Source organism: Gasterosteus aculeatus, chromosome 7, assembly GCF_964276395.1.
Source record: "Gasterosteus aculeatus chromosome 7, fGasAcu3.hap1.1, whole genome shotgun sequence".
In the NCBI taxonomy this organism is placed as follows: Eukaryota; Metazoa; Chordata; class Actinopteri; order Perciformes; family Gasterosteidae; genus Gasterosteus; species Gasterosteus aculeatus.
Genome location: NC_135694.1, coordinates 8,179,870 through 8,203,071, shown reverse-complemented (window position 1 = coordinate 8,203,071; position 23,202 = coordinate 8,179,870). Strand labels below are relative to the sequence as shown.

The 23,202-nt window shown below is 44.4% G+C and overlaps 2 protein-coding genes across 8 annotated transcripts in view; one reads left to right on the top strand and one right to left on the bottom strand.

The window, feature by feature from the left end:
* Positions 1 to 2,288, bottom strand: part of LOC120821676 (protein phosphatase 3 catalytic subunit alpha) — a 51,743-nt gene extending 49,455 nt beyond the window's left edge. For all 4 annotated transcript variants that reach the window (XM_040180533.2, XM_040180536.2, XM_040180535.2 and 1 more), the window contains exon 1: positions 2,015 to 2,288. In XM_040180533.2, coding sequence (XP_040036467.1) covers positions 2,015 to 2,081 — 67 coding nt within the window. In that variant the 5' untranslated portion in view covers positions 2,082 to 2,288. The remainder of the gene's footprint in view (positions 1 to 2,014) is intronic.
* Positions 2,289 to 5,338: 3,050 nt separating this feature from the next.
* LOC120823101 (B-cell scaffold protein with ankyrin repeats-like) lies at positions 5,339 to 22,132 on the top strand. Of its 4 annotated transcripts, none has more exons than XR_013468289.1 (15): positions 5,339 to 5,731; positions 7,362 to 7,474; positions 7,550 to 7,688; positions 7,775 to 7,917; positions 8,882 to 8,996; positions 9,625 to 9,821; positions 16,116 to 16,176; positions 16,415 to 16,636; positions 18,271 to 18,330; positions 19,062 to 19,246; positions 20,548 to 20,611; positions 20,807 to 20,977; positions 21,069 to 21,148; positions 21,253 to 21,286; positions 21,385 to 22,114. XR_013468289.1 is itself a non-coding variant. In XM_040183193.2 (15 exons), the coding sequence occupies exons 1-14, from the start codon at positions 5,443 to 5,445 to the stop codon at positions 21,253 to 21,255; spliced, it is 1,701 nt and encodes a 566-aa protein (XP_040039127.2). In that variant the 5' UTR covers positions 5,339 to 5,442; the 3' UTR covers positions 21,256 to 21,286; positions 21,385 to 22,106. The 4 variants fall into 4 exon arrangements, 1 of the variants encoding a protein (XP_040039127.2); XM_040183193.2 differs by having other exon boundaries at positions 20,807 to 20,836; positions 21,385 to 22,106; XR_013468288.1 differs by having other exon boundaries at positions 20,548 to 20,977; positions 21,385 to 22,132.
* The last annotated feature ends 1,070 nt before the right edge of the window (positions 22,133 to 23,202 follow it).

Sequence of the window (23,202 nt, the reverse complement as noted above, 5' to 3'; positions counted from 1 at the left end):
TTCTGCATCAGTTGATTAAACTCTTATGAGTAATTACTATGCATGCGGCAGTGGCTTTCAGGAGCATTATGATAATGCCTCGTGAAAACAGGTGGACGCAAACCACTTATGATAAGTTGGAGCAGGGCACACGAGGCAGCCGACAACAAATGACTTCACACCTACAGCCGGCAGTTATTTGGGAGCGTTGCTTTGTACACAGCCAGCGACAGTGTTGTCATAACACTGATGAATTACCAAAACACTGACTTCTCCCAACTTGGATGAATGATGAGTTAAATTAATTTGCTGATCATCTGGTTGAAAAGTTAGCCCAAGGAACCGGGCTCTCGGATTTACCCTTAAAGCCTCTACAGAGACCAAATCACTGACTTTTAACCCGATTAAGACCGAAGCAGACCTTTGCCAGGCAGAGGAGAAAACACAGCGGCGTCGCCTCCGGTACCTTCAAGTCTGTAACCCTCCGGTACCTTCAAGTCTGTAACCCGCCAGCGGCCACGCATCCGTCTGATCATGTTAAATCTCTTCAAAAAGCAATACTTGTTCCATCTATATTTCATCACCCTTCAAGTTGGTGGAGACTGTAGGGGGAAGAACTCTTGAAATATTCATTATAAAAAGAAAAAAAAGAAAAGATACGCTGCGACTCTTTTAATGTTCAGCCCCATTTTCGGAAAGGGAAGGTGATCGAAACACAACGGGATAGCCCCGTACTGAAAAGAGCAGTTATCAATTTGTTTGCCCCCCCCCCCCCACCCATTTCCCCTCCTCCTCCCTTCCTTTCAGAAGGCACAAAGCGAAGCCCATGGGAAAGCGATCAAGTGGAACTACATTGGCGATGGAGCTCAAGCGCGTCTTCAACATAGCCAATGACTCCAGACGTGGTCCTTTGAACACTGTAGCATTGCCTTCTCCTATCTCTCATTACCGGTGAACTGCTCAACCGATTGATCCAATCAATTCAAGCGGATGAACCGTGGCAACTTAGCCCGAACAGGAAAATGACTCAAGGCCTCCCTGCTGCGTTCGCGCACGCTGCCATCACTGCACGCTCCCTGTTGTGATGTGCCGGAGAGGGTGATGGTTGCAACTAGTGCTGGAGCCCCACGAGCCCAGCGCAAATAAACACATTCTGTCATCTCCGTTCTGGAGGGGAATGGCTCCGCGGTGGTCTCCCAACCAAGAGGAGTCTCGGTTCCAACGGCAGCCGGCGCTCGTGGGCCAACAGAAATTGGGTTAAGACACGCTTTAAGTGGAGTGGTGCTTGTGAGGGGGACACGAGGGATCAAGGGACGGGAAAACTGGACAGGCAGCATTGCTCGTGCTGTTTGAGGAATAGGTCGCCTGGATAATGATCTCCACTGCATTCTAACTGGTGGACTGCAAAAGGTGGAATGTCTGACCTGTAAAAAAAATAAAAAAATAAAAATGCACAGAGAGCAGGCAGCACCTCCTCATATGGCACACGGCAAACCACAGGCGTCCATCTAGTAGTATTATGCAATGATGAGGAAAAAAAGACAACAAAGAGCTTTGAGTGAAACTATGCTTGGTGATGCAAAATGAGGGGTTGTGCAATATCTGCATGCATACTGTACAGCTGTGCATTGTGCATCTGGCACGCCGCAGCCTGTAATAAAAAAAAATGTAAAGAGTGCATGTATACACAAACCCACGCACACGCGCGCACACACACACACACACACGATGTGACACATTTCTAGAGGAATTGCCTCTGTGTTCTGCAAAGCGGAGTTGCCCTCACTTCCTAGTTTACTGCTGCTGTCACAGCCCGGCTAACACCCTTCTTACCCCGCTGCCACAAAACTGGGCTGCTTTTTTTTCTGTGTTTTTTTTTCTTTTTCTGCCGCCGCCGCTGAGACCGTGAATTCTTCAATTCTGCCCCCGCTGGTCAGAGGCAGCTCGCCGCGGTAACGCTCTCTCGTTTCAGCGCGGCGTGGACGACGACCACAACAACAACAGAAATAAGACTAACACAGAATAACACACTTACATTTCACCACCCTGTCCGTCGTAGATAACTTCGGCTCATCACTCGGCTTGTTTTCGGACATTTCCATTGTGGAATAATGTTGAGATATAAGCAGACACGAGAGTGGAAGCGGTCCTCTGGAGTCTGTCCGAGAGAAGAGACCCGCAGTGATCTCACTCGGTGCTGTCGGCGGCCAAAAATACTTGCAACAGGGCTACAATTGCGCTGCTGGTGCCGCAGGAGCTGCTCGGTCTGATTTACTGTTACTCTGTATCAAGTTGTGTGAGCGCAGTCTAAAGTGCTGGCCCGCAGGACCCGCCCCCCCCGACGCGCACCGACTCCTCCTATTGGCGGAGAGCGCGCAGGCTGCCACGCATCCACGTCCATTCAATTTTATTAAAGGATTGTTCCCGTGTCACTCCGGTCTGGTGCGAATAACTGGTATGAATACGTTATGATACATGTGTGGCAGGGTGGGTGCAATTTATGCTTGAATGAAGGGATAAAAAAACTATATATATATATATATATATATATATATATATATATATATATATATATATATTATAAACCATGGAAATAGAAAAATAAAAAATAAATGGTATTACACGTGCATGGTGAAGCCTCACCAGAGAGGCTTGGGAAGTGGTAGGACAACAGAATACAACTCATAGATACAGTCATTTTGATTAACCGATCCTACCATCATGATGATGTCCCCCACCTCCTGTACCACCCATTGCAGATGCTGCTTATTTAGGGCCTTGTATAAGCAGGATCTAGTTTGCACCATGTCCCGGTGAAACCATTCGCTTCCCCCCGCTTACGTGGTCCAACCCCTATGTCAACACTACTGGCGTCATCCCGTGCACAAATAGAGTGACGGTTTGGTCACATCATCTGCTATACTCAGGGACGCATGGTAAGCAGCAAACGGTGATATGAGTAACTAAGGAAATGCTGAACGCAGTGAAATATGAGGACAAATGAGTTCTAACCCACTTTGTCGCAGTGAGTCTTAGAGGTCCTGTCCGTAAATGTGCCAGTGACTTGCAAAGTCATGACGCAAAATTAAAAAAAGGTCTGTACATCATGATTGTGTATAAAACACAAGGTGAAAAGTCTACATTTTAAGCTAACTTAAGATATCAAACACAAGTTGGTAAGTGAAGGTTTTGAGGTCAAAATGAAATAGTAAGTAAAGCTAGTCATTTTTTACTTTAACTTAACTGACTTTAAATGTATTTTATTTTCCTTTTTCTGAATGAACCGGTATCGCCCGGAGTTGGCTGGGATGGACTCCAGCCCCCCCGCGACCCTGTGTGCAGGATAAGCGGTTTGACAATGGATGGATGGATGGATGGATGAATGAACCGGGCTTCTGTAGATCACAGACACTCACAAATTCATCTGCATAATTGTAATTCTGCCCTACTTTTTAGACAACGACAATAACGACATCAAAATACCCCAAACACCAAATAAATACTTCTAATCAAACGTCCTCTGAATTTTGAATGTTCCCAGAGGTTGAACCCCTACAGTTGTAGTGAATATTTCTATTTCGATGCTTGAATACTTTTCCTCCAGTGCCACCCTCAGGATAAGAGTTGCTGCTTCAGTTCTTGTTTGTTCGCAGTGGAAATCACACATCTCTCTCAGAGGACATCTCATCGGTCTACATGATAAAGCAGCTGGCCCGTAGTGGACGCGGCGTCCTTCTCAGTTGAGCTCATATACAGATCCTGTCTCTGTGGTTTGGATCACAGTCCGTGTGCAGAGAGTGTGAGCGAGTTGGAAGCGTGTTAGATCTCACTGGAACAGAAGGAACTGTCGCTGGCCGAGCCATCAGCTCCATGGCACCGGACGATTTTCCTGAAGGAGGCCTCGACACTCACCTGCTCGTTCTCTCAGCAGTCGTACCACCCCGCCCTCCCTCCCTCCCCCGCCTCAGTGCTGCCCAATGGGAATAAATGGTGGCAAACATCTATTAGTGAAACACTCGTGTGGTATGAGACACTTGCTTGGCAGGGGAAGGCAGTTAATGAAGCCTTAGGTTCAACATTTCTCTCAACGATGGTGTGTGTGTGTGTGGGTTTGCGGGTGTAGGTGTGCGGTCAGAACATCCCACTGCCTTTTTATTTCCTCATGTAGCCGGGGGGGGGGCATTCACACCAGATCATTAGTTTTAAAACATGGCTCTGCTGCTCTGCTTTGCACCGTGGCTCCGTAGAGTTAATTAAACGCTGGTCAGGTTCGTAGACTCAAGTTTTTTTGCTGTTTCTGATTACATGTTGTCTGCTTGACAGCGACCTTTTGTGTTTATTGTTTGCTGCTTTCTGCTCAACGTGATGCTCTGTCCGTTTAATGGCGTTTCAATTATTTTGTTTCTTTGCTTTTGTATTTGCATTCGGGTTTCAGTTGAGAGTATAATTCCACTGTTGGTTTCTGTGTTATATAGATATAGTTGTATATTTGTATAAATGTATGTATTAAAAAAAGTTCACTATTTAGACGTTCTTTGCTTTTTGTAACTTTTACTTTTTATGACATTCTATTTTGCGTCTCGGGTTTTGTTGTACCAGCACCAGTTACATGTTGACAGCAAAAAAAACAAGACTTTAGAGGGATTTACATTTAGTTCCAATAATGAAATTGCTTAATTACTTAGAACTGCTGCCATGGAGTGAGTGCTGTAGTAAATCACATGGAGCAAACTCCTTTTTTGGCTCCTGTCAACTTCAAATAAATGTTTTCAGTTTGTGTAGGCGTGGATCTAAGCTCCGCCTAACGATAGCGGTGCTTCTTGCCCTTGTCACCAGGAAGTGGGACCTGCCGACAGACACACCTGTAGCCATGAGCAAGACAGGTAAGCTGTCCCTTCTGTGTTATTCATCCACTCGCTCAGTACATATTTACCGCTTTAATATAAAAGTATCGCTGACGAATGCTCATAGCAAAATGTCTCAAAACACTGTTAAAGTGTTTGTTTTAGTATGTGACGATGTAAAAAAGCAACAAGGGCAAGATTTGGGATGACAGTTAATCCTTTTCTCTGCATCCTGTAGAAGCACGTGCGTTAGCTTAAATGTGAATATAAGGTAGGAGAAATATAGTGGGTCTTTTTTCTCAATTGATTACTGAAATACTTTCTCCTGCAGCTGAGCAGCTGCTAATCATCATGTTGTGTCTTAGTTCTTTGTTATTCTATTATTTATTTTTTTTATATATATTTTTTTTCTTTGTGTGTACAAATAGTAACTTTTTTTTCCCTTTTATACATGTTCAAAAAAACAAAAACCCTAACCCTTTCATGTTTTACTGAAATACTTTCGCTTGCAGCTGAGCAGCTGCTAATCATCTATGAGAAGGAGTCAGAGCAATGGGCCGCTTATCTGCACGCAGTCTTCAGCGGTCCAATCCCGGAGGCCGGGATCTGCCTCTACGACATGTCTACGCTGTCCAGTCGACAGGACGACTTCCTCTGGCTGGCCCGGTACACCTGCAAGCTCCTGATCCTTTCCGACGGCATGCTGGAAGGTTTGTGCCCGAAGCGGCGCTTCTTCCTGGCCCGCGTACTGCGCCCTGCAGCTCATGTGGTGGTGCTGCTGTGTGGGGTGGAGAGTCTGACCCCACTGCTGGAGCTCGTGCCCCTGAACGCCAACGAGTGCCTGCAGGTCTCCAGCGAACAGGATGCTCATGAGTACCTGACCACCGTGACTGATATTGTGCGAAAAGGTAGGGAATTGCTGGCAAAAAGGTCATTTTGATATTCATTTGGGGAAATATCACTTAACACCACAAGGTTGGCGGTTCAAACCCCGGCTGCTCAATGTTCCATATTGAAGTGTCCCTGAGCAAGACACCTAACCCCTAATTGCTCCCTGGGCCAAAATGTAAAAAAGCCACAGGTTAAATGTAAGTCGCTTTGGATAAAAGCGTCAGCTAAATTACCTGTAATGTAATGAGATTTGGTCAGAAGCACAATGCCAGTTGATTCTGGCTTAATATGTGATTTAATTACCAGCTGCAAAGTGTATGCTCTTTCACAATATTTCGCCTCCAACAGAATCTGCCAAATGTATTTGTTATAAAATCAAATTATTTGTCATTTACTGGGGACCTGCTCAGATGATATCAAAGTCCCTGACTTTATTTCAGCAACCAGTGAGGTAAACAAACCCTCCTCAGCTTCCCCACAACTCTAAAATGTGATGTCCTGTGCTTATATTCAATATATATGTAAAGTGTCACTCCAATTTGAACGCTGCAGTTTCCAACATAAGTATTTTACCCTCCGAAACTCCAGTATAATCAGCATTCTAATAATATGAATCAATGAATAGTGAGCACAAGTATCTTGATACATGACAGTTAAACAGTCGCAATCTAGTCGAATGTAAATTCCAGTCTGAAAACCCAGAACGTCTTCCAGTGATGAATTCATATAGCCAAACCAATGCTCAGCCATAAATGCGAGGGGAAAAGAATGCTCATTATTTGTGAGCAGATTGACGTCCAATATTTTTTTGGGAACCAGCCACAGAGACTTCTTTTGTACACTGTAGCTCTAGCATGTCCTCATTTGCCCCGTAATTCATTCTCTGCTTACTTCCCCGTCTTTTCCTGATTGCGCGAGTTGTATAACATCATAAAGCAGAGGAGGGGGCTTGTATTTAGACAGGTGTGTGCACAGGGTAAACATCTGATGCAAATAGCTAGTCTTTCCTCTTTAGCTATGGACTACGCTCTTCGTCAGCCATGCAAATTCAAGTGCACTATGCACCACTTCATTGCACTGACACAGTGAAGTGCTTCAGTCCAGGATCCCACAAAGAGTTATATTTTAACCCAGAAGTGCCTTTCCTATTCATACAGGATGATGGTGTTTGTTTGTTCACACGTGCAACAGACATAGGGGGCGTTTTGACAGGTTCCAGTGTAACTTGGTGAATAAAGGGCACTTCATGACTGGTTCCTCTGATCACAGAAAGGCTTAATAAACCCTGAGGGAAATTACAGACTTTCTATTTGCGTGACTTCAAATGTTCGTTATAAGAATGTATACAAGAGAGTTCTTGATTCGATGCGGGATTCAACCGTGTGATTCAACCAAAACTAATATTCTACGTAGCCAATTTAAAGGCCCCGTTGCCACTAATAACAAATTACATTGGAGGCTGATTACATTGGAGTGTCATTAGTTTTGCAGGAATTAGTTATAAAATATTGGAATTTTTTTTTGGAGTAAAGTTTCAGTTGTGGCAACTGGCCAACATGGCCCCTGGATTATTATGGTATCTGGAGCCCATTTAGACATCATTGGGATGTTGCACTAAATGTCTCATTTCTGTTGGTGTGTTTGCAGCGGCAAAAGCCAACCCTTTGAGCCGGCAACCATTGGGGCCAAAGGTGGAAGAAATGCGGGAGAAGAGTGTCAAATCCAGCATGGCGGTCGTTCCCTCCAGAGTGGCGTGCAGGGTGAGACGATCAGTCCGTGGGAGCGGCCCCCTAAGATTTACTGCAATGCAGTTGAGTTTACTGTCCCTTTGGCAGAGCTCTACGGAGGTGTTCATTTTGTTGAAGAATGAGTCGGCCGGCAGCGACGCCGAGGTCGAGTTCGCCGGTGAGAAAAGGATGCTGAGAGTGAAGCCTGAGTTCTGGAATGAGCGAATCCTGTGTGTCAATGCGCCAGGTGAACAAAATCACAAATTACATATTTTATAGATATTACACAATAAAATGCTGCCTTTGTAAAGTTCTGAATGTTTTCTGTTGCAGATTTTACGGCAGGAAATGTGACCGTGACTTTGTACAGCGGAGGGCTGCCGCTGAGCAAGGCACAGGTGCAGTACTACAGCAACGTGCAGGAAATGACGACCCTTTTGGCGAGGGCAGCCAACCCTGTCGATTTTATGTGTCAGGTAAAGTTGTTAAAGGGCCTGTTTCAAATGCAGCTGTCTGTTAGGGCGGCTAACAAATGCGTGCTATTGAGTTGCACTGTGGGAAATGCAGGAGGATTTTGATCCTGACCACACTTTCAACTGTCAGTCTCACTACTTCATGGCGGTGCAATGCCAAATGGAGTAGCACTTTAATAGAGGGTTGTAGTTTTTATTTTTTTTTCTGTGCATGAAATCATAGTCTGGAGAGCAGCCAAATTGCCGTTCACAACACAGTCCAACCTTTCAATGGCAACGCTGTAATAAATATGATAATAAACATTTCAAAATGTACTTTATGATATGAACTTCGCCTGAAAAGAATGTAAAAGCAGCGGGCATGCCTCAAATGTTAAACCTCCAACACTTGCAAATATATTCAAAAAGCTCCATCAATCATTGATTTGGAAAACTCATTTGAATGGTGTTTTCTCTGATCCCAGCACCTCCTCCCTTTGATAAAAGATACTTTTTTAAGACATTATAAATGTTGCCTAGCAACTCAACGTTATGCGAAACAGCCAAAACACTGCTGATAATTGGTCCACTTCAAGAAAGATGCAGAAAACATGGAAGATTAATTTCCTCAGCATAATTCTGCTGATGTGTGTGTGCGCGCCACTGTTTCCCGTCTTCTCTCTGGAAATGAAAAGACTGCAGCTTTCAGCCATAAACATTTGATTTGATTAGCTCTCTTTTGCTGAAGATGCTAACTTGAGTTGTGCCAAAAGAAGAAGTTGCCAAGAGAATTTCAAAGTCTGGACTGTCACAAATGGACTCTGATGCATATTTTGGGGATTTGGTAATGTTTGACATAAGTACTTCAAATCCATTGTTTTTAAACGCAGCTTTTCTTGGATTTTTTGTCGGTAATTTGCTTGCGCTGACTTGCCTGGGTGAATTATTTCAATATGTGTCTACAGCTTGTGAACTCTCTGTCTCTCAGGCTTTTCAGGAGTCCACTTTGGAGAATCTGGACCAGAGGCTGTCGTCCATGTTGTTGGCGGGGATGCCCGGCGGAGGTTTTCAGGGACTGCATTGTGAAAAGACACCTGGAAGAGGTACCACACCGTGGGATTAACTCCTCCGAACTTTAAATTAAATAACATCTGCTTAAAAATTGCATTTTGTTGTTCATGGATACAAACACCTGAACGCATCGGCTGACAGTGTAGTTTATCACAAACAATTTCTCTTTTGTCTTCTGTAAAATATTTCAACATGTAGCCAGGTATACGAATATGTATCTCACCATGTTGTAACAAGAGGTGTTTAACCAATATGCCCAATTGAAGACACACAGGGGTAATGCAAATGCGTTGTGTGTCACAATGTCAATAGGATTCATTCCTTTCCCTCTGAGCTTTTTTTTATGCAACAATGTGAAACAAAAGTTTCTATTAGAATGTTTTCCTGTTTCCATATGCACATTATCCAGCATGAAAAAGACGCCTTTAATTGCTCCTTGCTCATTATCTACTTCGATTTTTCCTCATCTCTGCCTATGAAATGAAAAAAGAACAGGAAACGCTAGCCATGACAAACAGATCGATAAGTGCCTCCAAGTTGTCGTCCTTCAGCTCTCCTGTTTGTGTTAGACTGCACATCGGGTCGACTTCAGGTTATTTAACTGTGGATTCTTCCTAATTTGATAACAAATTCCGTACCTTCTCAAACACGCCACGTCAGAGCTCCGATGCACAGACGCTCCATCGCTCCTCCACTTTGCTGCCCAGTATGGATTCAGGAGCGTCTCCTGCCTCCTGCTGCAGTGTCCAGGTGTTGAGCGAGCGCTGCACACAGCCAATCGGCACGGAGAGACGCCCGCCGAGATCGCAAAGAGTCAAGGCCATACGGAGCTGCACATCTTGTTGAAGGAAGCACTGGTAACTACTCCCATATTTGCCATTCTCCAATGAGGTTTCATTCATTGTTTATCTGGATCATTTTCACCTTTGCCCAAGTCTAGTAAATACTAGATTAGCTTTATTGACCCTTTCTTATCTATGATGAACACATTTGTCAAAATACCAATATCCTATTACCGCTTCACGTGTTCGGTTGCCAATTGCCAATTAATTCCACCTGATGACGTTGTTCATCATCGGGGGAAAGCTGGATGTAAATGTCACCGTATAGTGGAATAGTTTTCAGTTACCTGCTGACAGCAGAGAGAAACAAGACATCGGTCTCTATGCCCAGGAACGCTCATACTAATAAATACAGCGCGAGGGCCATGAGTGAGTGAGTGGAGAGTGGTTTATCAATAACAACCAGACTGTCGGATAGGAAGGTAGAAAGCATGCAGTGTGTCTAGTGTCTTTACATCCAGCTCATGGCACAGCTGGTGGATTGATGGTATCCGCCTCCATCTCCTGAATGTGCTACGCCCACGAGGCTCCTAATGGAACACCGCCACGGATAATCGAAAGGCTGTGTTTGTTCATGCACGCACTGCGGCTCAAAGTGCAGGTCGTCTACATACGTTCAGACAATTAATGCGGCCGCTCTACCGTTTTCCTGCGTAACGGCTGCAATTTCCCCGTGTTAATATTAAGAGGCTGTTCCTTTTCAACCTCCAGTTTCATTGTGTGGAGAGAAACATAAAAGGTGCAATCCAAATGTAATAGATCCTTTCCATGCATGCATTTATTTGATACATCTGAAGGGCACTGGGATTTTTAATTAGGCAGTAAGGACATTATCATTAAAAGAAAAACATGATGTGCCCGATGGTGTAACACCACAAGTCTGTGGCGTGTCCTGCTAATAACACACTCATTGCAAGAAGAAAAATTAACATTTTCACTTGAGCACAATCCTGGAAAAAAATTCAACAGTTTCACAGATGCTGCCTGTATGCATTTAAATGTTGAGTTAAAACGACTAACCAGGAACTCTCCAAATGTAAACCAACAAAACATATCAAGCATCACTTCCAATGCTCATTGTTTACCCTGACATTTTAAAATCTCATTTGTTTCATTCGTACAGAAACTTGAATGTAAACGACATAATGAGGCCCTGCTGTTTCTAAAGCGCCCTGTCATATTCGTAATGCTCTATGAGAGTACCGTATACATAATAATAATTATATATATATAATAAGTAAATAATAATATATAATACAAATAAATATTTGAAATATTCCAATTCAATTATTTTATGTAAAAATCAGCAGCTACTTGTCAATTGACAACTAACGCTCACCCACTCACATGAAAATCTCTGCTACTGTCTTTTCTAATAACACCGACAACTTTTACAATTCTCTGATGCCTTGAATCAGCCTAGAGTACCCCCCCCCCTCTCCCGGGGGAATTTAGACACTCAAACAGCTGTTGCAAATGTATTTATCCCCCTAGCAACGCTGGCTAATTGAGAGCGGCTGCAGATGGTGCGAGGTTTGATCAGACTGCTCTAGTGAGTCAAAGTGCTCGCTGTGGGTCTGCAGTGAGTCAGCTGAGCAGACAGGGGACTGGCAGAGTCGAACTGAGGTCTCCCCCCACAGGGACTTCAACGAGCCTATAGATGGAACACAGCAGACAGATTAGACATGCACCAGCAACTGATGTTTGCGCTCTCTCGGAGGACAGTTAAAGTGTATTTTATGCAAAAACGGCACCGTGCTCGGGTGACGTGCCGGAGGAGGAGGCGTAAGAGGCCCTTGCTCCTTTGTTTTGTTTTTTAACGGCAGTTTCATTAACTCATCTGCAGAGCACCCCCCACCACACACACACACACACACACACACACACACACACCCCATCCCTCTCCAATTAATCAAGCCAAGATGCATCAGTGGTTTGGCCGTCAGTGTAGCAGAGCTCTGTCAATAAATTGGAGATGGATCGCTCCCCTGCTTCATGCACACAGGCTCGAATCACTCACAGGCCCTGCATCGGGTGCACAAATCCGCCCTGGCACCACACTTCTTTGTTAATTAGCTGTGAACTGCTCCAGAGGGGGAAAGCTGAATTATTCAGAGGGAGCATAACTAGAATGTAAATATAGAAAATGCCATTATCCTCAATGTTTATGTCCACAGAAGGCAATATGCCTGCTCGTCGTAATTACTAACACAAACACACATTGTCGTTATTTAATATTTTAGTACTGGGTCACTTGGCATTTGGATGGACTCTGCGCTCCTCCCAACATTCCGCTGTGTGCTCTCACACGGAGCGAAGCAGGGCTCGATATATACAAATTAGCTTCTGTATGGTCCTCTGAAGGCTGGAGAGCTCAGGCGCAGCATGCCGTGTCTTTCTACTGAAATGCAGCACAGAAAGATTTGGTGACTGCGCATGCTAATCCGGGGATTTGCTAAGTCCACTGACCCCATTTTGCATGTTGTGTTTGTTCGGTCAGAGACTGCACATGATTACAGGCAGACTTTGCAGATTTGTTTATTATTTGAATTCGACAGTCATGCTCTTTCTAAAAAAGAGACCGTTTTCATCCCTCAAGCTATACACTGCAAGACTTGGCAATGGGAAAATTAACATTTATCCAATCACTTTGACACGGTCCTTAGCTATGCTTGCTTCATGAATGGCAATGCCAGTCACACCGCTTCCAGACTGAAATATCTAAATGGGTTGAAAAATACTATGGACACATTCATGGTTCCTATAAATTCTAGATTTGTGGATGCCGTGATGCCGTGCAACCGTGCGATTGAGATGCAATGTCTGGTTCAGCTGTACTTTGTGTTCAGGTCTAATTAGAAAATGTTGGCATGCTGAATAATTAGTAAGCGTGGGCATGTTGTCAGCAAATTGACATAAGCATTTTGCTCATAGCATCACTGTTTAAAAATGGGCTCAGGGAGCCGTGATCTTGGCCGAAGTCTTGATATAACATAGTTCACCAGGATGGTTTAAATGAAGGACATCTATAAAGATTACACTTTACAAAGTGTTTCTTTGCATGCTGAGCTTATCACTATTTACCTCAAACCTGCGTATCACTAGACAGGCGGTTTAAGTGTTACACTCTACAATCTGCCTCCCCCAAAAACACCTTCTTATCCCGAGACCACTATGTAAAAAGGCAATCAGCAGGCCCTGAGAGCCCCGACTAGCCGCTTCATAAGTTGACCATTTCGGCTGCCGAAAAACTGATTAACGCTCCTTATCTTGCACTAGATTCACTTGAGATTTGCTCCCTAACCAAAATTATGCCCGCTGTTTCGTCTGAATCGTGGCTGCTTGGATTGCGGTGATGAAAGTGATTTTCTTTTTTTTTATAGTGGGGCGCCTGCAGTTTCAGACATCTGTAAAATGATTCGGTACTCGCGGCTTGCAAATACATTTCTCTCCTTGTCCAGACATTACATCGGAAAATACCACATCGTGCTCGCAGCATCCAAATATTAGAATTCACTTTTCAAGCTGCAATGGTAATTAACCCGTCCTTTTCTACCTGTTGGGCTTGATATCAACCTCCGCTGTTAAGTAATGCATTCATGGCAACCAATCAGTAATTTGCAGGAGTGGGAATGGTGTAATATTGTAATTGAGCCGCGAGTAGCTGTGTTGCTTGGAAACTGCACACGGAGCGTGGTGGGTTGTATGAAGGACATCTTGATTAAAGTGAGCTGTATTTCTGTTCTGTCTGTTATTTATATAACTGGCTGGTTTTGAGGGGATATTCTACAGTTCTACAGTTGTTTTCTCTTCAAATGAGTCTGCATGCGACATACGAAGGGGAGGCAAATCTACAGCTTGTTGAATCTTGAGAAAAGCCGAGAGGGTTGTATCAATTCAGTTTATTGGTTGGCACTGTTTTTCACCATGTCCCAAATACTACATTGTAACGTTGACTTGATATAAAATGTGCTTTTTTTTCTTCTTTTCCCAAATGGTTCCTGTCAAAACAAACACTCCAAGAAAGCCGCATTTCACTTCAAAATGAATGAGTCATCTCAAAATGAATGATGCAACCCTTCAGTTGAAACGCAGCAGTTAATTGATAGCCGTGGCTCAGTGGAATTACGGATGCAGTCTAAACATCAAGCCGCGGGTCTTGAATTTGCTCACTAAATGATATGTTTGGACTGAAAGGGGAAGATGGTCTGATTTCATAATTACCCGGATCACAGCCCCGTCTGTCCCTCAGCTTGCTATTAGCAGATCGGCCGACTCAGCAACAGCTTCGCTGTCAGAGTGGCACTGCGCTCTTATCCAGCAACAGGCGAGGTAACTTACAGGCGCCGCTCCAATTCCTGCGAAAGGCCTGAGATTGCTTTTCCACAAGTGGTTGCACAAAGGTTCATGTGTGTGGGCTCGTCTTCTGAAATCAACAATCACATCTTTGGTTTTAGATACGTTTAATTGAAGGCAGGACACCAATTCACAAAGTCGTCGACGACTGCAGCTGTGGCTAGTCTCATCGTCCTGGAGCCGACTGACAATAACAGAGCCATCTGAATAGATTTTAAAATGGGCCTTTTCCCATACCTGCTCCGCCACATATTTGTGTAGACGATGAGTAACAGGTGGGAAAGCAGACATCCTTGTGGGGAGCCAGTGGAAGAGCAAACTTGGTCAGACAAAATTCTGTTTACGCTCAGTCTGTGAATCCATCACACGATACTGTGACTAAAGTCAAATTGTTCTAAAAGCCTAATGGTTAAAATATGGGGTTGAATTGGACCAATAAAAGTCCAACATGATATCCATTTCCCTCCGAGTGTTTAAAAGGTAAATTAAAGTGACTGTGGCATCTTCCACTCCTCTGTGTGGCCTAAAAACAAACTGCATGGGATGGTGCTTGCTCATTTTTTTACTTTAAAATGTCTGACCTTGCCAGTTTTTCAAAAGTTTTCATTAAAATTGACATGAGAGACACTGGTTTAAAATCCTTTAGAATATTCGGGCAACTGGATTTGCGATCAGGAAGTACAACAGCATCCTTGCAGACCTTAGGTACATGCTTAAGGAAATGGTCTTCCATCCCATCACAAAGATGTGATGGGATGGAAGACCATTTCCACATCCTGTATGTCAAAGTGCTGGTTGTTTTTCAGTTGGTAATTATTTTCATTGTCATGTCATTTGTAAAATCCAAAAGTATAAATATGAAAACAATTAGGAATTTGTCTGAATTAGTTAGACAGATAGTTTTCATGCTAGAACAGGCTGAGCCAACGTTGTTTGCAGCCATCTAGTTCAGTTTTATATTTATGTTTCTGGGTCTTTGGAAGCTATTTGCAGTTTCAAGGATACTTTTTTAAAAAGAAGATTATTTTCCTGTCTGCTGCATTTAACCTTTTAACAAGGAATAAACATGTCCCTACAAAAGGTACCATGTGAGCATGTTACGTCAACCAGTTCATCCACATCCTCACCACAAGACTGGTTCAACATGTCCCACTCAGTGCAGCCGTAACGTTCCTGCAGACAGAGCACAGATTCTTCTGTCCAGTCTTTTATGTTCTATGCCTGTGCTTTCTCACTCTTTAACACACTTTTATATATGGGCAGTAGATGCAGATGTTATGCAGAAGTGGGTTGGGGGAGAGATTTATTCTTTACTGACCCATAGCAGGCCTTAGGTCTTAATGTCTTATCTCGCCTAGTAGGACAGGAGACGTATTGATACGTTGATATGTCTGTGAGTGTGACATTGGGTGCATTAGGTGAAGTAGACTGTAGTTTTTGCACCACATCGAAGACGGTGCTGCGGCGGCATTTGCCTACGGATGGATTTATGCTGTTGTTGTAAAAGGTTGTGGAAACTCCCCGGGCAGGTAGAGAGGACGCATTGATACAGATAAGAAAGCAAACGATACTGCAGCTCTGTGGCGGCCGGGGAACGCATCTGCACGCCACAACGTGCAGATGCGTGATAGAATGAGTACAAACACACCGAGCCCACTTCAGTTTCCCCCCGTCACTTAAGCCTTTCGATCCAAACGAAAATCCAAATCGAGCCATGTTTCAGTGAAGGCCATGACGCAACAGTGAACCTTCTGAAGGCAAACAGAGGGGATACACAGTAGATGTGGATGAGCTGGATTTAGTGAGGCAGCCAAGGGGTGGGGGGGGGGGAACTTATCTTCAACATAGCAGATTAGAAAGGTCATTTCATGCATTCTAAATTGCCTTTTATTGAGTTGCTGCTTCTCCACGATTGGAAGCGCCATAACGCGCATCTCTTCTCTATCGTTGCAGAACATGTTCAGCACAGGCGGTGACAATGACGCCGGTGTATATGAAATGATGGGCTCTGCAGGTGAGTAAAGGACTGATGGGAAGTGGAAGGAGGACAAAGGATTTTTTTTTTTTATATCCCATCACAACCCCTCTGCTGGGTTACGGTTCATTTCCGAGCACTGAACACTCGTGCCGATGGGCACAGCGTGTAGCCCCGCATCCAGACGCCACCGCTGGCCAAAGCAGCGTGCACAACTCCGTTGTCACTCGGGTAATGGTGCTGTGAACACCACCCCCCCCCCGTCCTTGTGCATTAGGGACTCCCACCGCCACCCATCTGCAGCGGGAGCGGCGAGGAGAGCATGAGGAGGTGGAGGTTGAGGATGCTTATCCACAGCTGGAGGTGAAGGACGTGTACGACACCATCCAGAACTCGCCAAAGGCAGCTGTGATTGCCAGCCGCCCACCAGCGCCCACGCCTCGGCCCGAGAACATGCACGCCTCGGAGGAGGAGGACAGCACACCTTACATCACTAAAGGTATAGCTTGTGAGTCTTCTGTGGAATCCATGCTCCTACGTTTCCTTCAAAATCACAGGATGGGATGGAGCTGGAGTAAAACACACTGAGTAATGAATTTTGAGATGCATGTGGGAGGAAGGAAGTGCCTGGAATTTGCACTACCACTGTCACTCGAAACTACAGTTTCCTTTGATACAGAACATGCCCCCCCCCTCCTCCCTCCCCTTCCCCACCTCCTCCCTTCACTTGCAAAACAAACAAGAGTGAGGCAAGAGGAAGCCCACAGTCTCTAACAGTTCAATTTGAGCAGCGTGAATAATTCATGAAGATGAAACATCCAAAAGTGACTGGTTTTATTAAGGCTCATGAATCATTGAAACGGCTGCGACTGCTCGCCGACATCGTGCAAACACAAAAACATACACGGGTGCTCGCGTGTGAGACATTTTCATTCCCACAGATGATATTACACTCATCGTCCCTACTAACACGCATTCACTTGCATATTCAAAACACACAAACGCGCGTGTTTTTGTTTTTTTTGCAACAGGCATCTCCATTAAGCCGTTTGTTCTTCCGGATGGGGCCTACAGAGCCCTCATCCCGAGCATCCCCTCCGCAGCAGAGAGAGGGAACTACCGTGCTGCCATCTGCAACCAATCCCGGCCAGACCGAGAACAAGCCATTACGCGCGTTTTTCCATCGTCCTCGTCCCCGCAGTGCACGAGGGAAGGGAGCGGGCTTTTGAGGGCTTTTTTTTAGACAGCGGTGCCCCGAGAAAGCGAGAGGAAGAGGGAGAGAGAGGGAGAGGGAGGGAGAGAGGAGGCAGTTATTGGAGACCACTGCGCGGGTGGAAATAATGAGGGGGTTTCTTTCTGCGGCATCTCGAGCTCAATGGGCCCAAAACGCTGAAAGGCGAATGGAATTCAATCTGGAGGTGGAATCACGAGTGTTATAACGCCACGGGGAGTCATGTTAAAATCTCTGTACACGATAAAGCTGGGTGCCCCCCCCCCAAGCCGTGCTCTACTCACACATCCGGCATTTAAGGCCACAAAGCCGGCGTTGTGTCTCGCGCGCTGCGCTTTGAAGGCCACGTGGAAAGGAGAGAGCTCGTCATGGAGGCCGATGGTCAGGGCTGGGATTATCTTTCAGGGTGTGGATGTTGAATTTTAATCCAGGGTTGGTCAGACAGCCGCAGCTAAACAGTGTGGCCTTTCATTGGAGAGCGCGCGGGCACACCAAAAAGCATTATTCAACCCAGAGCTGAATGTGTGCGTCTTTCTGTGAGAGAAACCAACTTTTTGTGGTCTGGGATGAAAAACAGGATGAATGTCATTTTGAAGGTATTTGGATTCAATCATATTATTGCTTCTGGAACCTTTGAATGGATGTGATGTTTGTTTTCTGCTGGATGTTGACGTTTAGTAATACACGCAATAGGTTGTTTGGAGGTTTAGACTATGGCGCCATCTTGTGGAAGAATACATTTTTATTCAAATGTGGGCAAACAAATCTTTTGAATCTTCTCAAAACCAGTGAGGGATTTTGTTTTCAGTCAGGGTAATATCACAAAGAAGGTATAAACTATACTATGATCTGCTTGTTAAATATAGGTATAAGTTATTGCGAGCTGCTCTTGTGTGTTGCAGTGTTCCAGAAGAAGACGCCACAGCGCGATGCTGATCTGTATTCAGTTACCACAAAACAAAGTGAGTGTTGGGTAAAAAGGGAGGGGGCTGGGGAATGAATGAAATAAACTATGTATTTATTATCCAATACCTTCATGAAACAGGGTGCAGTTGACGGGCAGACGGAAATATAACCTGATATAAGAGTTTCTATCTGCATATTAATGCACAAATGGTTCCGCCATCACTCTCAGGGTGTCTGGTATTATCATTCAGTTCCAACAAGGTGAATTGCAGACATCATTTTTGGAGCAAGGCCCCGTCCGCTACTTGGCAGTGTTTCACCGTGCTAATGACTTGTCATGATTGACAACCTGGTGGAATTATCTGCTGGGTTCTTGCATAATATGCTGTGTTTTTAAATGGATTATTCAAATACATGTGGGTCTTAAAATACAAAGTGTGAATGAGCTGGTTAAGCTATTGAGCGCATACAGTGTCATTTTCTTTGCTTTGCCGTAATGTCGGTGGCACTGAGGGATTATAAATGTCACGTAGAACATCACCTGCCATCGTCATGGCTCCTAGAACAAATCATATTATAAAGTCAGTCCCCGTCACGTACGCCACTTGGAGGGGCTTTGTGCCCCGTCTCATCTTAGTTTGGCCACGGGAAAAATGTTTTCAATTTGTGATGATACCTTTTGAGATCCTGCCAGTTAACTTGTCCTCACTTATGCAGTGATTAATGTTGCAGTGTTGGACAACTTTTCTTTTGGTTTATATCTTTATTGAGTCGTTGTTCATTGCAGTACAAGGGCGAGTAAACAGCCCCCCCTCCACCTATGACACCTTTGTGCCAAACCGGACAAGCGGGCAGCAGCAACTCATCGAACTGCAGCAGAGGGTGAAGGCAGGTTCACTCTCCGTGGACGGGGCCGTGAAGCATTTCGGCGAGTGGCAGCGGACTCAGAAGGCCATGGACGCCGGCCAGAAGGTATGGGACTAACGCGCAGAGTCATCGCACCCACAGTGGACTTGGAATGAATGAGCATGCCAGGCCGAACTGCTGATAAAACCATCTGTTGCTCATAGCACGCCAAGCGGCAATGCAATCTACCCACAGGAGGGCCGGATGGTACGAGCAAGCATCTACCGTTTAGAGGAAAGGGGGCTGTGATGTCTTCACGTAGAGGAGGGGATGGTGATGAAGAGCCACTTACCACTAGTTGTCTTTCATCCTGTGCTTTTACAGCATAAGAGGGAACGTTGGTGTGGCACCGTGTTTTAAGCCTCTATGGGTTTCCTCTGTTAGCCGATGACTCAAGTGTTTCTACCTTTTAGGCAGAAAGGTTAAGACGTGAAGGTTTAACAGGTGAAAGTGGGTCAGCGGTAGAACACACACCTGGTGGCCGATCGGGGCAGTGAGAGTGAGGTGTGCAGGCAGGTGACGATCAGGTGGTTGGAGAAGGAGCTGAGGACACCTGCTGGTGAGTGGAGGAACAGCAGGAGTTGGTACAACAGTCAATGAAAAAGATACAAAACTAAACTTTAAAAAAAAAAAAGATGTCGTCATGACAACGGGCTGTAATGTAATAGTTAAATCACAGTGACGTCCTAGAGCACCAGCTGTCTTAACAAACCTTTTTCATGGAACATTGCATCACTGGGATAAACACAGGTGTGAGTTTTAAAATATGTGGTGAAAAATGGCTTCGTCAGAATTGGGCTGTGCAAACATGGCATATGTAGAAGAAGCACTCTAATGTGTTGTCTTATTAAATTGTGAATGATTACATTTTAGACACAATAAAGACACATCTAGTGTGAGATTAGTATATTCATATATCTACTTGATTTACTTACCAATGATACTCATCCAAACGATCTAAATGTGAGGGTTTTGGACACTTGGAGAGCGGAAAGAAAACTATTTATATTGATTCTTCGGACTTTTTCTGTGGCAGGCATTGTGCAGTATCAATTTATTCATTAATTCAAATCTTTTTTTTAATGAAAAAAACGGTGAATGTCTCTTTGGGGTCTAAATGTAAAAAACTGAGTCTACACATCACCAGATTTATTTGTCTACTCTATCTAAAAAATCTACAAAAATGAGTGGAATTGAATTCCCCCATTCATGCTTCTGTGTTTGGTGCACGGACCTCCAGGAAGGTACCAAAAGATTCATGAGCAGAGTGTGAAAACATTACACACGGAAATCTCATAATTTGTAAATAAGTGGATGTCTTCGGGGGTCTCGGTCGAATAATAAAGCACTGATCTTTGTCTCCGCAGGAAAAGTCGAGTCAACAGAAAGCCAGATTCGTCGGCAGCGCAGAACATGATGACAGCGTCTTTGGTAAATATTCCTCCGTCCCGAATGTGAAGGTTAAGCTGTGCTGTCATCAGGGTGAGGCTCCGCAGAGCTGCAGCTTTCCTGGAACTTCACCTTCAAAATAAATAACGTGCAGCGCCGTTAAAGCTGGAACAAGTAGCCCTCTTACAGTAATAAACTGCATACTGCAAATGGCTCGAACTCTCCTCTCCCCACCAGATAAAATCAACATCGTTCATCTCGGGCCAAGTGAGTCTTTCAAAACATTTCTCAGTGTGCACGGAGGGAAACCTGCGCTTGCATGCCTTTTTGTGTAGTCTCTCCACTTGCAGCGGTGGGGGATTAATCCTCGGGGACGTGTTGTTTAATCAAGTGCCATGTTTTGATCGAGTGAGTTTCACTTGCACTGAATGGGAGTCTTTTATTTTCTTATCGTACAATTGTGCTCAGCTGCGCATATTGGATGATTTCCCCCCCCCAGGTGTTGAAGGGAACGAAGGTCGACGGGGAAGCCAAGCAAATGAGTCTGACGGTGTCAGCAAGCCACTGAAAGGACAGCGCGTGAGTTTGCTGAACACGTTAAGTTGACACGATGCCTAAGGTCATTGGAGTGGAAACACTCGTGAAGGTAATTAATGCATTGTCCATCGGGATTCTTTCTGCAGTAAGGTTTCTCCTTGAAGGGTGAAAAACGTGGAGGTAAGACAGAAATCATGGAATCTAGCTTGTTATATTTTTACAGACTGAACTCCATCTTCAGATTTATTCCAACATTCTCACATTTTCCATGTTTTCAGAATCCACTCTACAGAGACTCTATCCTCCCGCCAGATGTTTCACCAGTTTAGTTTGTTTGACTACATGATCTATCATTTAATTGTAGAATTTACACTTTTTGTGTTTCTAAGTAATAAGATCTAAATGACAGTATATGAAATATATTTGCTAATGTTACGGATTAGCTTTTATTGTGGGTTACAAGGTTAGCCAATTCTGGCTTAAGTTAACATAAAAATCATATACATACAGTATTGTACAATATGTGTGACGTTCATTTTTGAAAAGCAAATGTTCTTTCTCTCATTTCATTCCTTTCAGTTTGTAAATCGCCTCATGAAAGTTTTCCATGTCAACCTTTTTCATTTTGAAAGTTACATTTCTCAATTAAATTGCACTTTTAAATCAACGTCACCAAGCTGGAAATGATTCAGCGATTTTTCACAAAGTGAGTCAATTAAATACAAATGTAAAAAAAATGGCACTTTTAAGTGTTGTGTGTTTTCATGGGTCCGTGGGTCAATTTCCCAGCAGCCGTCGGCCTGAAAGCCGCTTCATAGCTTTGCCTCTAGAGGGCGATGTATCTTTAAACATATACACCACACTCTTGTCAAGCAAACCCAGAAGCACCTGCTGACCTCCTGATGGCTGTCAGTCAAGCTACGGTCATTCTTTTAAATAAGTGTATGCATGTAAACATATCATGCAAAATACTCATGCAGCGGGTGTGAACATCAGCCTGGTTGCAAATCTTGATTTATACCAGCCAGGACATGTCGGTTGAGTATAATTGGAATGAATGCTCACTGGGATGAAGGGAAGTATCCACAGAGGGGTGCTCTAACCACAAGAGACTGTAAAATTAAAAAGGTCAAAGGCTTAACTTTCCTGGGAAAGTTCTTCTGTCCATTGCCAACGTGCAGGCATCCGCGTGTCTTTAGGACATCTTAATAAATAAAGCGCAGAGGCCTTTTATTCTAAAAAAAAAATCACATTCATTGAATTGCTGAATAATAAAAACTTACTGTATATACTTGTCAAAAGTCGGAATTTGCTGTGATTTTACCAAACTATTTAGGCACCGGCCCAAATGCACACAGCCTGTCGCACACACACAGAAAGCGGTTTGTTGGTGCAGCCCAGCCTTTGCCTGAATGCATGAATAGGAGCTGCATGGGGAATTCAGTGAATGCACGGCTAAATCCAAGCTCAAGTCTGGAAGCCCAGGTGGAGTACGTGCCAACAAAGCAGCTGGGTACACGCCGGGCACATTTTTCTGTTCAATCATGCTCTTTGTGAATAATATGTATTAATGCCGTCCCTACTTAGACCTGCCAGTTAGCCTTTGGAGATGATCCGGCTTCAGGACCCCATGGCATTTGAGGCATATGTTTGCCCGTCACCTGCCGAGCACATTTCAGCGCGCGCGTCAGGCACGGCCACCGAGATGGGCCTCGATTCATCCCGCGTGCAAACATCTGAGCGTCGCCACGAGGAACGATTCCCCAGCCGCAGCGAGACGAGCAGATCGAGCGCTTCACTGGCATGTGTCGCCCACGCAAAAACGCGCTTATGTGTGTGGGCAGCGCCACATCAAAGACGAAGGATCAAAGATGCACACAAAACCCTGCAATGCCTACAATTAGGGTATCATTTGGTCTACCTAACGGACTCTTTCTACCCGTAGTAGTACTGTAGCTGTATCTTTTTAGCATATTTTACTATCTTAAACGTTATGGTGATGAGAAATGTGATGGATGACATTACACAACATTTGAAAGCTGGAATTTTGCTTTTGATGGTATTTGACTTTTTCCAATGTTTACAGCACAAATAAG